We start from the raw sequence: 16,802 nt of genomic DNA on the forward strand, positions 1-16,802 counted from the left end.
ATCCATGTTTTTTTAATGCCACAAGCTAAGAGGTTTTCATAGAATAAAGTGGCGGTTGTCTGTTTTTTTTTGACGCGTGTGGGTGAGTGTGTTTTTGTCTTTGATCCATAGTGGGATTCGTTCTCCACGCTGATGCGTGAGAGCGTGACTGGTGTCATTTTTATCGCAGGCTTTGCATCCAGACCCCCGGGGGCTCACGAACCCTCTCCCACGGGGTTCATGAAAGATTACCCCCCCTCCCCGTCCCAGCCAGCTTCAATCCCATTACAAACCTACATCAAGCCATCCCATTAGTCACAGTTCAGCGTTCGGCATCTCTGCTACCTATCAGCATATGCATCTGCTTCTGTCTTAGCTGCTGTTTCCTTAGAACCAACCAAAGAATGAATCATGCAAACTAAACAACGATCAGAAATGCCTGGATATCCTATTTGTTTATGAATTATGGAGACATTTCTGTGACATTCTTGCTTAATTTGAGAGTTTGAAAGCGTGCGACTGCAATTGAGTTGTTCATGCATTTGCACCCGTGTCTTAGTCTCATAACAGACAATGTATCATACAATCCCCCTTAAATAGCAGCAATATCATAACAAAGATGATGTATGGTTTTAATATTAAAAGATTATCAGCACTGTATAGGTAACTATGAGCTAAATGTATGAAACCCGCCAGACTACAGTAAATGCATATAGTGTTAACAAGCCAGGTTCGTTCTGTCCCTCATGGGACGTCATGTCGTGATTGAAATCCTCCCTTCACCCTTTTCAAGGACTGAGAGCTTAACTCTTTATGACCTCTGTTATTGATGTGTGCGTGTGGGTGAATATCTACATGCTAGGACTTTACGCAGGCCATTGACCGATTCACATTCTCATTCATTCTCATTAAAAACTGTTGCATATGTTGGTAACCTGAATAACATGTATAGAAGATTCTCAGTAGAATGTACCTGAAGATTTGTTCTAGTAGACTAGATGAGTTTTTCAAAGATGACAGAAGGGTTTAAAAGTCTGAGATTACAAATAATCTGTTTGTTTTTTTCCTTTAAGATTTAGGAAATCAAATAAGTATTTAATTTAATTTAATTGCTAAAAAAGCCTAAATGCTTCACTAGCCCGACATGGAATCTGTCCTTGCAGAAAATTTAAATAATTCAATTTAATTTAATCAGTTTAATTGAAAGGTAAGTTAGGCAATTTTCGGTGAGGCTAGCAATAGCGAGCTAGCTTTGAAAACATAAGGTGCTCAGTGACTGACATCTGTCTAAATCTGCGTAGCATGAAACGCTCTGATGACGTGTGATGTCTGCGCGAGCAGGATGTGCTGAGGTATAAAAATACATACGTTGACAGTCAGATTGGAAATTGTATCGGACCGAATGCAAAGATTGGACGAACAATTTATGTTCCTACGCCTTACACAAACGATATATACACACATTTAGACCACTTAACTTGACACAGCACATCCCGGTGACCAGAAAAAAAGTGTAGTCTAATAGAACAATCGTACCTGCAGAACATAGAACATCTCAGCACTTTTACTGTATGTGCTATTGTACTCGGCTAGGTTTGTAAGGTTGTTTCTTAGGCTCTTTTTCCGACTCCAATTTGGGATGAACCTTTTTGTGCTTGTATAATGGGAGCTGATGGTAAACGTTCGCTCAGGGTATCGATACCTGAGAATCTGAGAGAGGACTCCCAGTATAGCTGTGGTCAAGGAGAGATTCTGCTGGGTTATTGATTGTGTTAAGATGTGTGAGGCTCGTAGAGGAGAACTGACAGCCAAATCATTAGTTCTGGCCTTGTTTATTAGCCTAGTGGGTGTTTATGGATCTGCATCTAGAGCTCAATCTGGGATCCGTCACATTGATTAGTGTAGCCGCATTCTTGATTTCACTACAGTCTAGATCTTTACATTCTCTGAAGGAAATGTGACTGTGAAAAAAAATACACTGCCATGATTTGAGTGGTTGCCAGGGTGTTGTTCTGGATTGGTGGCAAGTCTATGATATTCTGGGCTATATACAGTACCGTAATTGTTTACATATTTTTGGAAGAAGCGGCTTATGCTCAACAAGGCTGCATTTGTTTGATTGAAAATACAGTAAAAATAGTAATATTGTGAAATATTATTTATTACAATTGAAAAACAGGCATGACTGGACAGTTAGTTGGCAAGATGCAAAGTTGGGGGGGGGGGGTTGACCTGGAAAGGTCCACAAGCCGGGATTCGAACTCGGGATGCCCGAAGCGCAACTCTGCTAATATATTTGCGCGCTGCCTACGAGGCTATTGGCGCCAACAATGATTGTTTTCTATTCAAATATATTTTAAAATGTTATTTATACCTGTGATGGCAAAGCTGAGATTTCAGTCTTTAGTGTCACATGGTCCTTCTGAAATCATTCTGATATGTGGATTTGCTGCTCAAGAAACTTTTTTTTTCATTATTATCAACAGTTTTTGCTGCTTAGCTTAATAATTTTGTGGACCCTCATGAACTCCGGGTTTGTACTTGTCCTGGGATGCTGACATCACTGGAGATGGAGTGGAGTTTTTGTGCATACGCACTTGGCGGTGTATCAGGTGTCAAGCTCAATGCACAGTCGAGGCACGCAGGCGAACCAAACAAAAAAAAATCCATACTCCAGTCTGCTGCCTCCTGGCTGTTGGCAGCGCTTTGCTTTCGTCCCTGGCCTGAGCAAATGAAAACAAACACTTAGGCATTTGGATGACTGCCCACTTGCGTGATAGTCACGTTTGATTTGATTATTTTCTTTATTGTGCATGTGAAACCCACCTTAAAGAAACAACTTGTTTTCAGACACTTCTCTCTTCAGGTGAGTAGACAGATTGTATTGTATGAGTCCGTGTGAACTGAACAACATGAGTTTAGCTCATTATGTCCTGTGCGCTGGTTGGCAGGTGCAGAGTAAATGATGTAAATGTAATAATAATTCATGCATATATTTTACAAACGCTGTCTGCGTCTTGGACTTTCATTGAGCCGGACAGTGATTTATGATGTTCCGGGTTCAATACAAGTTGTTGATTGCCATAAAAAATCATCTGAACTCCTCTCAGTTTATAAAAAATATTGAATGTTGTGTATGGGTGTTTTTTTTTCTTTTTCTTTTTTTTCTAGTGATTGAACACATTTCATCCTTTTATTTTATGGAGAACTGCAATCCTATATATGATCTTCAAATGCATTATAATTTTTTGTATTATTGACAACAACACAAATAATAACAATCAAAACAAGAGTAAAACATTCTCATCATAATAATTAATCATTTCAGTGATTTTGAAAAATCGGTGTACTAGTTTTGTACCGTGCTCGAGGTGAAATGTGATACATGTGACGTGTGAAGAAAACTAGGAAAAATCTAAGTATCAAAAAATAGAATATTTTATTTTAGAATATTTTAATTTTCCAAAAAATTCGATGCAAGCTGTAATTTTGTACAATTATGTAAAAACAATTAAATATTATTTAATTACATGTTAGCAATACAGTATGTATGTATGTATATATATATATATATATATATATATATATATATATATATATATAATTTTTTTTTTTTTTTTTTTCCTGTCATTTCCACACTGTATGCTCAGGGTGCGCACAACTCATAATAGGAAATCTTCATAATAGGAAATGTCTTGCCCCATAAACTTCCAATGTAGGTCCTTTACTGTAAACACATTTTTTTTTTTTACAAACTGAGGAGCAAATCAAAATTGTACTAGTGTAGCATACTTTGTTAAGCCTCATAAAGGATTGCTTCAATTTACAGATTGACTGAGGGCTCATTTGAATCAGTAGATATTGCCACCAGCACAGAAACATTAACCCCTAGCTGTTAATTAATTTTAGCTGGAGTGTCTTTCACCCCACACCCTCTCGTTCTTTTCCACCCCCCTGTCTTTACCTCTTTATCTTTTTAATGTGGGTGCTTTGAGTGCAATATTGCTTCCTGCCGTGCATTACTAAATGCACATGTTTTAAAGGGGGATGGAGTTCAGAGCCCATATACACACATGAACACATGCTGCCACCAGCAGCAGCATCACCCCCACCTTTATAGAGCAAACAAGCCAAGCTGCTTCATTAATCCCCCGTCACTTATTAAGAACCAACCTCATTTTTCACAATCTCCGCCCCCTTTTTCTTGCATTGTTTGAGGAAAGAGCATCGGGCTCCCTCGGGGCCTCCGTTCCCCTCTCCTCTTTTCCCCTGGAGCTGATGGGATACAGTGTCACGAGATACTGATTCTTTTTTTCTTTTTTCTCTTTCATCCCTTAATTCAATCTATAATTGGTGTTGAAAAGGTCATTAAATAGTTTATTCTAAAATTTAAAGGAGATATTTTGAAGAGTGTTCAAAGCTGCTCTTTTCCATATGATAAAAACTATACATTATCTGTTGTGAAGGTTGTTGTTCTAATCATGACCTGAAAATTCCTTTTGTCATAATGTGCATCCTAAATACAATTTATATATTGCTTCCAAAGAAAAAGCTAAATAAATATATTGCTTTTTTTAACTTTAATAATGGTGTAGTTACAGTATCCACCAGCAGGGGACTATGCTAACCAGCCAAACCTTGACCCCTTGATTTAAACGAGAGAAATAGAGAAGGGCAAGGGGAGAGAGAAACTGTGTTACAACGAGACAGAGAGCTAAAGGAAGTACTGTATGAAAAAAAATTGGGTTAAGCCTAAAATGGAATTGAAGAGAGAGATTATAAAACAGAGAGAGAGAGAGAGAGAGAGAGAGAGAGAGAGAGAGAGAGAGAGAGAGAGAGAGAGAGAGAGAGAGAGAGAGAGAGAGAGAGAGAGAGAGAAGGCTCTCCCAGGTTCACATTTAAATCACAGAGAGCTGATACAACATGAAATAGAACACACAGGAAAATCAAATCACAATTCATTTCCCAGTGCTGACACACACACACACACACACACACACACACACACACACACACACACACACACACACACACACACACACACACACACACACACACACACACACACACACACACACACACACACACACACACACACACACACACACACACACACACACACACACACAGACAGAGGCAACAGTGTTTAATGAGTCCTTGTCTACAGGAAGTGAAAGCAAATATCTGAATTTACTGGTTGATTTGAGATGTTGATCAGGTATTATTGAGATCAGAAAGCCATTAGACACATTGCTTTTATCCATTAGTGCAGATGAGTCTGGTTTTACTGAGAGAATGAAGGCATGTTTCTGAAGAGCTCCAGAGAGCCGCCCACTTTCTGCTGAGCTCTGCAAACATCAGGGACAGAGATTGGCCTTATTTTCTCTTCTGTTCTGCTTGCTTATTCATCAGCTGACAGGGTGAGTTAGGACACACTTTCTCCTGACTGTGGACTGCATGACCTCCTGAGCAAAGACCTTCATCACTTCCCTGTGACATACACATCATTGACTGTAATGAGCAATATCTGTATCCTCACATTTATGCTTGACATACTAATTGTGACCGTGCTCCATACTACTGCATATTCAATATATTCTTAAAGCTGTATGTATGCCCAGACTGAAATGTAAGTGGTTACTCAATGAAAGTTTTCATCCTTATCATAAATCTCAATTAAATATGGACATTAATGTCATCAAACATCGTTCAGTTTTGTGTATCATGATCAAACGTCATTGACGTCAAATCTAACACTTTATTTCATATTCCAAAGCAGGATGTGTTTTTTTTTTCTGTTGTTGTGGTACTTTGGAATGTATTTCTGGATGTTCACTGTTTACTGTACAGCTCAGCATGGCTGCTCATATGTTATGATTTAGATGCTGATCTCCAGCATAGGATGTTCTTGTCTCCACCAAGCTTCTTACTAGCTTAACCAGCAAGACTTCTGGCTAAGACTATACTAAACTGATCCACCAGTTACACCAGTATCAGACCAGTAGCTACAAAGCACTAATTGGTTTGCCAGCTAACAGGTTTTCTTAAATTTATGAACAAACATTTTACTGTAACATTAATAGCATGTTTGTTCAAAGTCATCTGGTCTTTAAAAATGTTCTCAAAACATTAGCACAAAAACATCACTTATAAATTGTTCACGGGACATTTTTCCTGAAATGTTTTAGTTGGACGTTCATCTAACATTTTTCAAATGTTGCTTGTTTCAGAATGTTCAGAGAACATTAAAAAGTAATGTTCCCATAATGTTTGCAAAATGATAAAAGGGAAGGTTCCCTTAACGGTCGGAAAACATTGGATGTTTTGAATGTTCAGGGAACATTCCGAATTATGGTTTTACAACCTTAATGGTAACGGTATATAGCAAAATGTTCTTAGGACATTTTTTTTTGCTAGATGGGTCGTTGCTACAATTTATTACCGTATGTGTTAATCTGTTTTTCAAATAAATTTAAATTACATGTTACAATCAACTGATAGATTATTTGCCTGTAAGGCAAAGACAGAGTTTGAAAAGAAGACCATTTTTTTCCAGAGGAACAAAAAATAAAACTCAGTTACAAGCTTGAGTGGCTTTCAATGGGTTTAGAACTGAATTCAAAGACGTTTGGTCATCATAGCAAATCTGGAAAAATGAAAAAAGAAAATAATTAAAAACTATTGAATCTTTCCCTTTTTAGTCATCCTGAGCAGGAAAAGTCATACAAATTCATTCGTCAAAAAATGTGGAAACCCCTGAATGTTGTGTTCTGACATTTCAGCCATCTCTCTTGAAAAGGGGATTTAGAGTGCTTTCACACCTGAGCGTTTGTTTCGAAACCTGCTGTGTTTCCTCCCTTGGGTCAGTTCGTTCCCGCTCGAAACCGCACCAAAACAATCGCTCCGAGACTGCCAGAACGAGGTTGTCTCAGCCCGATTGCAAATGAACTCTGGGGGCGGTTCGCTTGAGGTGTGAAAGCAATTGGTATTATAATTCATAACGTGAAATGTGCTATATAAAAAGATGTAGGCTTGTGTCTAATTCTATGAGTGATCACATTAGTTATCATCACAGTGGAAAACCAAAAGAGCACCTCGTCATCTTAAAATGTTGTGTAATTGTTCTTCTCCGCGTGAGAATGCTGTCCAGATAAAGCCTTGATACGTGCTTTAGCTGTATTATAACATTCGTTCAGTGTTTGCGTGTGTCTTGACACTGTTAACCTCTGGACATCACCGGGAGATCCAGAGAGAGTGCGTTTGAATTTGCTGCATTAGTAATACATACGAATGTAGTATATAATTTAACCCTCTGGGGTCCTTCGGTCCAAATGGACCCGACGCATTTAAATATATATATTTTTTAAATCATAGCTTCATCGGAATGGTCTGAAATTTGGTCTCTTTTTTGGTACTTGGTAAATGAACATCCAAAAAAATTGGGGACAGGATTTGAATAATCTAAGTGGTTGTAAAATAAATTGTCACACTCAGGACCTTCGGGTCCAAATGGACCCGGATAGGAAATGAATGGCAAATTGGCAAAAATGTGAAAATACCGAGTTTTTTTGTGCGTACAATCTACAAATCAGCCACGATCCAGAATAAAAGCACACAACAGTGAAGGCGTGAATCTATAAAACATCAAGAGTGCAAAACAGACACATCCACATACACAAACACACTTTAATACATAAACAAACCAATAAATTCAGATTACCTATGCGTTTTGCATTTTTAAAATGCTCAGTTTGTCCACCAGATGGCATCCATCTCATTTCAAAAATTGCTTTCATGAGGTCTAGGCTTGACTCTAAAATGAAATACAGCGTTTAAAAAAATAAACATATTTTTTTTAAAATAATTTTCTATTATATTCAATGGGGGGAAAACTGGGGGGAAATGGGTCATATTTATTGCATAAATATTAATTATAAATCATAAAATTCTCAAAACACCAAAAAAGAATAGAAAAAATATTATAAAAAACTAAAAACTAAAATAAAAAAATTATGATTTTCTTTTAATAAATATGAATCCCACTCTTCCGGCCCATTTGGTCCTGAGTGTGACTCTGAAATGAAGGACTTAACAGCGGGATGACGGCTACATCCGTATAGTGTTTGCGTTTGTCTCAACAGTTACAAATAAAGCCACAATAAGCTCATGGAGCGAACCTGTCAATCATCTTGATGGATGACGCAGAGGAATCTCTGACCAATAAGAGGACAGTTGTAGTCCCATGTGACTTGCATAAACACATTTTGGTATGCTTTGGCAGGTTACCTTGTGAAAGCGAACCGAACCAAGAAGAAAATGCAACAGTGTAAAAAAAAAAGATATATTGCATGAAAACGCCCTTACTTTTGAGGGACTAACCTTGTAAAATAAAATAAATCTTGGATCAGCATCCATTCCTGCTGTTTGAATCTAATGATTTCAGCAGGGGTTCCTCCTCATGCTAAGGCAGTGATGTCATCGCTCCTGGTGTGGGGGAGCTCAGATTGACGTAAGACCAAGAGCTGTTGGTCTAATTAATATCCAGTGCCAGTCAGAATGTGTGTGTGTGTGTGTGTGTGTGTGTGTGTGTGTGTGTGTGTGTGTGTGTGTGTGTGTGTGTGTGTGTGTGTGTGTGTGTGTGTGTGTGTGTGTGTGTGTGTGTGTGTGTGTGTGTGTAACGGGTGAAAGCTCCACTCTTCACTGTACAGAGAGTGCAGAAATATCTCTACATGACTCTGATGGCCTGAGAGTGTCCAGATTCTCCTGTTAAAAACACTGCTTTGGACATCACTGTGTCCTGAGGAAAAGAAAGTCCTGTACTTTCATACTGTTTTTTGTACTGTGCATCTGCTGCCTTTGTCCTTGAACAAATCAACGCAAGATGGGCCTTTCTGCAGTGATTTTTTAATCTTTTATCTGCACTGAACATTCGTTTTTCTCTTTCATTGGAACAGAAATGTTGAAATGGATATAGCCTGATAAATTTTCAGGCCGGACAAGACAGTCTGTGTGTCTTTGACGTGTGAAAAAAAGAGGTTGTGATTGGGTGCTGAAGGGGCAGCTGAACCATGAGACGTCCATCTGTGAGAACACAGGCGATTTCTTTACCACACACACACAGCTTTGATTTTGACGCACAATTTATTACACTTTTCACTCAGATGTCCTGAGGGGTTATCAGACACAAGCTATCTGAAATGTCACATTTCAGTTGAATATTGGGCTTGGTTGTCTTTGTTTTATTCGATCCAATATAGAAAATAAATTTAATGAGTTTCAGAGCATGGTTTTGAATCAATGAGACAAAAAATGTGAACCGGTGAGTCTGCGGTGTTAATTATATGCACTATTGAACCGCAACAGTTTGAAAATTTAGCATGAAGTGCATTTGATTATATTAGTGAAAATAGGAAGCTTCTGAAGCTTCATCATGGGTTCCCAAGAGAGTTTGGTTTGGCTTCAGGAACATCATGCGTCTATCTATTGTTGAGGGGGGTGTCATTGGCAGTCCTGGCTCAGATAGTGCCCATGGTGATACGAGTAAAAACAAATATTTTCTTTAATTTGATCTATAAGTTGTTATTGAAAGAAATCTCTTATACTCTAATGCTCTAATAATTTAGAACCAAGTCTGCTTATAGGAATGATTTCTGAAGGATCATGTGACACGGGAGTAATGATGCTGAAATTTCAGCTTTACTATCAGAGGAATAACTTTATTTTAAATAACCTAGCATTTTAAAATATATTCAAATAGAAAACCGATATTGAAAACCGAAAAAAAAATGATAAAAGTTTCCACAACAAATATATGATTTGAGCAGCTAATCAGCATATTAGAAGGATTTCTGAAAATCAATGGCTGCTGAAAATTCAGCTTTGCCATCACAGAAATAAATTACAGTTTAAAATGTGTTCAAATATTAAACTATTACATTTTAATAATTAAATTGCATTTCACAATATTGCTGTTTTTACTGTATTTTTTATCAAATACATGCATCATCGGTGAGCATAATAGTCAGCTTTTATATATAATGTTTTTGTATATGTATATATCTTTATACATATATATATATATATATATATATATATATATATATATGGGGGTGGTGGTCTAATGGTTAGAGAGTTAAACTTATTCTGCCTTCATGTGCTATCAGAAATGTTCTTCTTCTCACTTCTGAAGTTGTGATTATGAGCTAATCGCATTAAAATTTGGTCTTGGCTCATGTCTAATGTTTTTTAACTAGGAAACCAGTATTTACGATAATTCCGATAGGACTTGAAGGCAGCATTATTGTCAATATCGGCAGGAAAAATGTAGGTGGCGGAGTGAATGAACCACCATCAATACCCACGACTAAGGTGCCCTTAACCCCCAATCGCTCCCCGGGAACCCCAGCGAATGGCTGCCCACTGCTCCAGGTGTGTGTGTCCATGGTATGTCTTCACTTCTTACTGCTCCTAATGTGTTTGCACTAACTTGGATGGGTTAAATGCAGAGGACAAATGCTAACGTTGGACATAATGATTGGCTTGCTTGTAGACAAGCTTACAAATTCTACTAAGATCCTAGCACAGCAATGGAGGAAATCAGTTGCTCATATTTTAGCGTCAACCACAATTATACCACAGTTGACCAATCAGAATCAAGCATTCCAAGAGTTGTATTGTATGCATTTAAAGCATTTACTCGCACAAACAACTGAAGACTGGCTAACATTGTTAAAACTGACCTAAGGTTTGTGAAAGGAGGCATCATGAAATGTTCAGAGCCATGTGCAGTTCATGCCCTCATTGTGAATAATGTAATACTTCTATATTGTGCCAGGCTCTGATGGACGGCTGTGTTCAGACCGCTGGCTAATGTGAGCTGACTGTTGTTCATTAGTCCAGGCCGGATCTACTGGGACGCCTTCCGTCTCTTGAGCTGGAGTTAATGAGCTTTTGTGCCTCAAACGGCGTTGTTCGCTTATACTGTGCTGCAAGCCAGTCAGGACAGGGATGTTTTAGTAATGATAATCAGTCCTAATGGGCTTTAAATGAGCTAAGAGTGGCACTGTACAACAGTAAGGTGACGATGATCTTGTGATCTCCTCACGGATCAGGACACGCATTACAAAGTCTCTGATGTCATGCCTACAGTTTGTTCTACGAAGTCTGATATTGCTGGACTGGGATGCCACTCTGGATCAAAAGCTTTTATCAGTTCGTTGAAACACAAAATAGTGTTTATAAGGGACTTGGTTGATGACATGAACACTTCTGAGTCTGAGGATGAATGGCTTTGTGGATAATTATCAGGTTAGTGACATCACATCTTTTGAAACAGTAAAAGTGAGTGTTTTGTTTGAAGCATTTAGTAGCAAGTAAAATACTGTAGATTCAAAAGTTTGGTATCCGTACGTGTTTTCTTTTTTTATAAGAAAGCTGCTTTTATGTGATGAAAAATAAAAACAATTATTTACAATTTAAAAGAAGTTTTCTATTTTAACATATTTCAGAATGTAATTTTGAAGCATGAATTTTCGGAATCTTCAGCAACCATTACTTTAGTCTTCGGAAATCATTCTAATATGCTGATTTGGTGCTCAAGAAACATTATTATTTTCAATGCTGAAAACAGTTGTGCTGCTAAATATTTTATAATATTTATTTTTTAAATGTTCTGACTTTGAATACAGGAGTAGATATCCTCCTATCTCTCTACAAAAAGTTGGTTTAACACATTATGTATACTGTTGTGAAGGGATAGAAAATTATTAGTAAGATGATTTCAAGGCCTTCAAAATTTATGGAAATTAATACAGTCTTAAAAAGTCATGATAATAATTTACAGTAAGTATTGTATTGGCTAGAAGTTATGCTCTTTGTGTAATAAGCGGGAGAAGAATCTAAGTGCAGGGTTTTTAATTAAGTAATAAACAAAAACTGAAACAAGAAACAGAAACACGAGCAGGAACCGTTACAAACAACAACTGAGCAAAAAGAGACACAACTAGATACACAAGGGGTAGCAAGCTTAAGGTAACGAGTTAACAAGACACACCTGGGGAAGACAATCAAGGGGAAAAACTACAAACTGACTACAAAAAGGCACATGGGACGGAAAACAGGATAAATGACAAAAGTTTAAGACAAACACAGAGAACATATGACATTTTGAGTGACATCTCTATAAAATGATATCATGAAATATACACAACGTAAACATTTTAATATAGAATTGATACCAATTAAACATTTTGTAATAATAAAACACAAACACAAACTAATTTCTAGAACTATTTCCTGTAGATATTTATGTATAATTTCCTGTATAGTTATGAACTGTTTGCTGTAGATAGTGAATCAAAAATTCTCTTCATCATTGTATTTAGTTGAGTTATGTTCAGACTCATTCTCGGTCTCTTGGCAGTGCGGTAAACAGTGGTCTTCTGGGTGTGTGTGTGTGTTTGTACGGTTTTGTGGTTCTCTGGAGATCTTTCAGAGCTTTAATCCAGATGTACACTGTGTGTGAGACCACATCAAAATCATGTGTTGTACAGATCTAGTAGTTCACACAACAGATGCAGCTGGACCACAGATGCTGTGTATACTGTATGTGTGTGTGTGTGTTTGTGTGTGTGTGTGTTCAGCTGAACTTAACAATGACCTTACTAATTATTAATGTTAGTTAGTGAGAATTTGAACCCTAATCTAAAGTGTGACCAAACATTTTATTTTGCCCTAATTTACTTTCAGCACTCTTAAAAATATATAAATATATATACAATTTATTTTTTATTTTATTTTATTGTTTTAACCTTATCCCAGGCTTATAAGAAAATGTCAACACACTCCTATTCAATTCAGAACTTTTTTACGCTTTGGCAAATCGGTTGCTAATTTGTATGAATTTGAACGATCTCATTTATAAGTCCTTACAGTCTGGATCGACCTTCTTGCTTACTTTTATCCTTCTAAAATCATCGTGAATCAAATCAAATGATTTTTTACGCAATTGCCTCCTCGTAAAATAGTTAGGTTTTCTCATGAGATCAGCTTGGAAAATTCATTTTTTTTTTAAAACATTCAAAATTCGAAATAAAGTGTGAATTCACACAATCATGAACGATTGTAATAATTATTGTGTAAAAATGATCAATGATTTTCACCATTTTCATCGCACTGACCGAATTTTCCCTTAAAGGACACAGTCCTGTCAAGTGTGTTTACTGTTGTAGACACTAAATAACATAGTAAAAAAGGTGTAAAATTGTTTTAAGAAAGTCTTTTTTATCTAAAATGGGAAGCACTATTATACTAGAGGAAGTACTTAATACAGACTGTGCAAATAAATGTAGCTATAAGCGGGCAATTCGTTCTTCATTAATTCCCTCCAAGATCAATTTTGAATTCCTGCTCACTTTCATTTGTGTCTCAAGGGTCACTGTGACCAAGTTACTTGAGTATTGGTGTATTCGAATGGGACAGTGTGTACTCACTGACAGGGACTACTGATTGTCCAGAGGGATAAAGCCCTGTTTCTAAACATTGTCCACTTATTGTCTAAATGGAAGAAGTGTAAACGGAGAGGTCTTGGCAGGAAGTGGTTCTTTAAAGGGGCAGAGAAATTAATATTAGCAGATTAATGTTTATATTATGTTGATGCACATGTTCACCGCTCATGCGTTTCCAGAGTTAAACAATAAATGTTAAAATATATAGATAAGTTAGCTGGTGTGTCAGATCACGTCTTCTCGTACTGTGTGTTTGTGTGAAGGTAAACTCTATTTCAGGGCTCAGGTCCCCTCTGCAGTGAGGCTGGGTTGCTATGGCAACACTGCATTACTGAGACGAATAGATCCTCAACTTGTCTCCCACTATAATCACATGTTTTTGAGGTCTATGTTCAGTAAACAAACACGAGCATCTGTCTATGACATTCAGTGGATTATAATCGATTTGATTATTTCTATACTGTTCTCTGGTTTGTGGGCTATTGAGCAATAATAGCAAATCTCTCTTTAACACAAATTCCTTTTCGGATTATTTAAAGGTGAGTTGTGTATTGTTCAAATACTTTCTCTTACTTGTAGAGATAACTGTATATACACCAAGTGTCAACACTGTTGCTTTAACAAAACGTTGTTTTGTTTGTACGAGAATCCAGTCAACCTGACACAGGAACACTGACTCAGCCAATAGTATGAGTTTGGGGCGGGGCTTTCTAGTTGTTTTACCAATGGCAGACAGGAAGTGTTTGGGAGACATGTTTGAAAAAAAAAAAGTTATTATTTTTACTAATGACCCTTCGCTAACTCCTCTTCCCTTTATGGTTACTTTCATTTTTAGAATGTTCAAAAAACCTTTTTTGGAATGAATTGAATGAATGATTTTTCCAGTAAAATGGTTAAATATCATTCTTACTTGGGCTGTAATGCAATGATAAATTATCTTTCATTTGTCTTCAAATATATATATTTTTATTACAGAGGGGAAATGAGGGCGGACACATACACTACCGTTCAAAACTTTGTGGTCAATACTTTTTTTAAAATATTTTTGAAAGTTATTCTCATGAAGATTTGATCAGAAAAAACAGTAAAAATGTATTATTAATATTACAAAATAACTGTTTTCTTTTTAATATATTTTAAAATGTAATTTATTCCTAATGGCAAAGCTGAATTTCCATCCTGCTGATTTGCTGCTCAAGAAATTTTTTTTTGATATTATATCATCAATTAAACAGCTTAATGTTTTGGTGAAAACCATGAAAAAATGTAATCCACAGTTAAAATGTATAAATGTATTTCCATTATGTAACAAAATATAAAAAATAATGCATTTACTTTAAAGAAACATAAAAACACAAAATTAAGTTAGTTGGGTTTCGAACTTTGAAACAATATATATATTGTTAAAAAACAAAGACATATCTTGGTTGTCAAACTTGCGGGACATGTTCTTTGTTAATATTTTTTTTTAATATGCTTATTCTGCAGGGACACCTGTGTGAATTTGAGGGGAACTAACTAAATACATTCATAATATATGACCTTAAGACCACTTGGTTAAGAATGATTGAAAAATGTCTCAGAAAAGTGAAGTTAGTTGTAAAAAAGCTATAGCATCATTTGTTTGCAGATGTCACTTTGGTTGATATCTATAATGCATTGAAATTCAGACATTTTAAGTGTCCAAAAGTATGTCCGCTGTATATCCTCTCTGGGTAAGTGACTCAGCAACAATGTTTTACCATAAAGCTGCATTTTCTAAACAAACAGTTGCATTACTAGTGCACAAATGACACATTTCAACTTAAAGCAACCATTTAAGTTACATTGTCATCAAAGTTATGCATCTTTTTTACAGTATAATGTAATATCTAGTTCCCCCAGCTTTGATCATTTTCCATTTGAACTGGGAATATATTAGACTATTTCAAAACCCACTGTGATATACTGTCGGTGGCATTGATTTAATTAATGGGATGGGCAACTGGAAGGGCACTGTTGTAGGAATGTGCGTGTGTGTGTGTGTGTGTGTGTGTGTGTGTGGCGGCGAAGGGGGCTGGGGTTGGCTGGTGCTGGTGGTGTAATGTTGCTGATGCGGGCAGAGACTGCTGCAACCTCCCAGAGAAACACGAGCAAGAGAGAGAGAGAGATAAAAGACAGGGGGCAAACTAGTCCAGTCTAGTCCACAGACACCGAGGTGCTGATTGGCAGAGCCCAGGATCAGGGCAACACTGCAACCGCTCATAATACCTGGGGAAATGCCCCCAAATCCCCCTTAAGCTGGGCTGCTGTACTCCAGCATGGCTGACTGGCTCCTAACAGTAGCGGCGGGTTGAGTTGTGCTGAATCTGGCTGCCTGTGCCGGGGTATTTGTGCAGCGGAGGGGACGGGAGGGGGTGCGTAAAAAGAGCTGATAAGCAGGATGACAATAAAACTCGGGCAGGACAGATTCCAGTCGGGGAGGCCTGCCGCACGGAGGGGCCCGCTGCTATTTCGGTCCACCAGATCATGATTACACTCAGCCAGGAGAGAGACCACTAGTGCCTACAAATATGGTAAGTGCCGTCCCATCCGAGCAAGTATGTGAAGCTGGTTGGAGCAGAGGGTGACAGCTGGGAATGGGAGTAGGCTAACGGTGCTAATGTCCCGCATCCGTATTGATGATAAAGTGGATTTGTGTGGTGTGTGGCGTAGAGTAATGCTACTGGATTGCGACCGGGACGTTCCGCTTTTCACATAGTATCGTAGTATCTCAAAGTTGACAAGGACATGTGTTTTCAGCTTTAATGCACCTCCGGAGTGACCGAATACAAACACTAGGTCATTGATTACCCGGATCGTTCAAGACTGCAAGGTGAAAATGACAAAGGAGGACAAAAAATATGTAGAAACAGTAAGTTCCACTTTGAAACTACATGAAAAGGTGGAAGCTGTTAGGTTTGACCTTGTTTGGGGTTAGTGATTGAGTCAAAGGGGGGTTTAGCTGATCACTGATGGTGTGGTGTTTTCGGAGCAAGGTTGGAGCGTAGTGGTGCATTGCTTTAAAGGGCTCCGGTTTCATCGGACAGTGTAACTGGAAGGCAGTGGGATCCAATTAGATATCCAAGCTTGTAATTTAGATTGATATAAATCTGAACTATACTGTTGAGTTCATTCAGTGCAGGGGCTGATTTTGTTAATTGGATTGTGCATCAGGTTCTGGGAGTGGAACTGGCATGGCATGTTGTGGACTGACTTTTGACACCTGGTCATAAATATTTTTTACCGGCAATGAAACCGTTTTTGGAAAAACACATAGTTATGACACCAACATTTTAG

General features: G+C 37.6%; 1 protein-coding gene across 49 annotated transcripts in view; it reads left to right on the top strand.

Annotated features, from left to right (window-relative positions):
- The window catches only part of ank3b (ankyrin 3b), a 174,867-nt gene that overhangs the window by 62,205 nt on the left and 95,860 nt on the right, over window positions 1-16,802 (top strand). For 10 of the 49 annotated variants that reach the window (XM_077206047.1, XM_077206057.1, XM_077206056.1 and 7 more), the window contains exon 1: window positions 16,093-16,377. The exons of 21 other annotated variants lie outside the window; for them this stretch is intronic. In XM_077206047.1, coding sequence (XP_077062162.1) covers window positions 16,345-16,377 — 33 coding nt within the window. In that variant the 5' untranslated portion in view covers window positions 16,093-16,344. 18 more of the 49 variants (XM_077206065.1, XM_077206066.1, XM_077206073.1 and 15 more) reach the window with 6 other exon arrangements.

This window comes from Siphateles boraxobius, unplaced genomic scaffold, assembly GCF_051911475.1.
Source record: "Siphateles boraxobius isolate OS27281-9 unplaced genomic scaffold, OSU_SipBor_1 55, whole genome shotgun sequence".
NCBI lineage: Eukaryota > Metazoa > Chordata > Actinopteri > Cypriniformes > Leuciscidae > Siphateles > Siphateles boraxobius.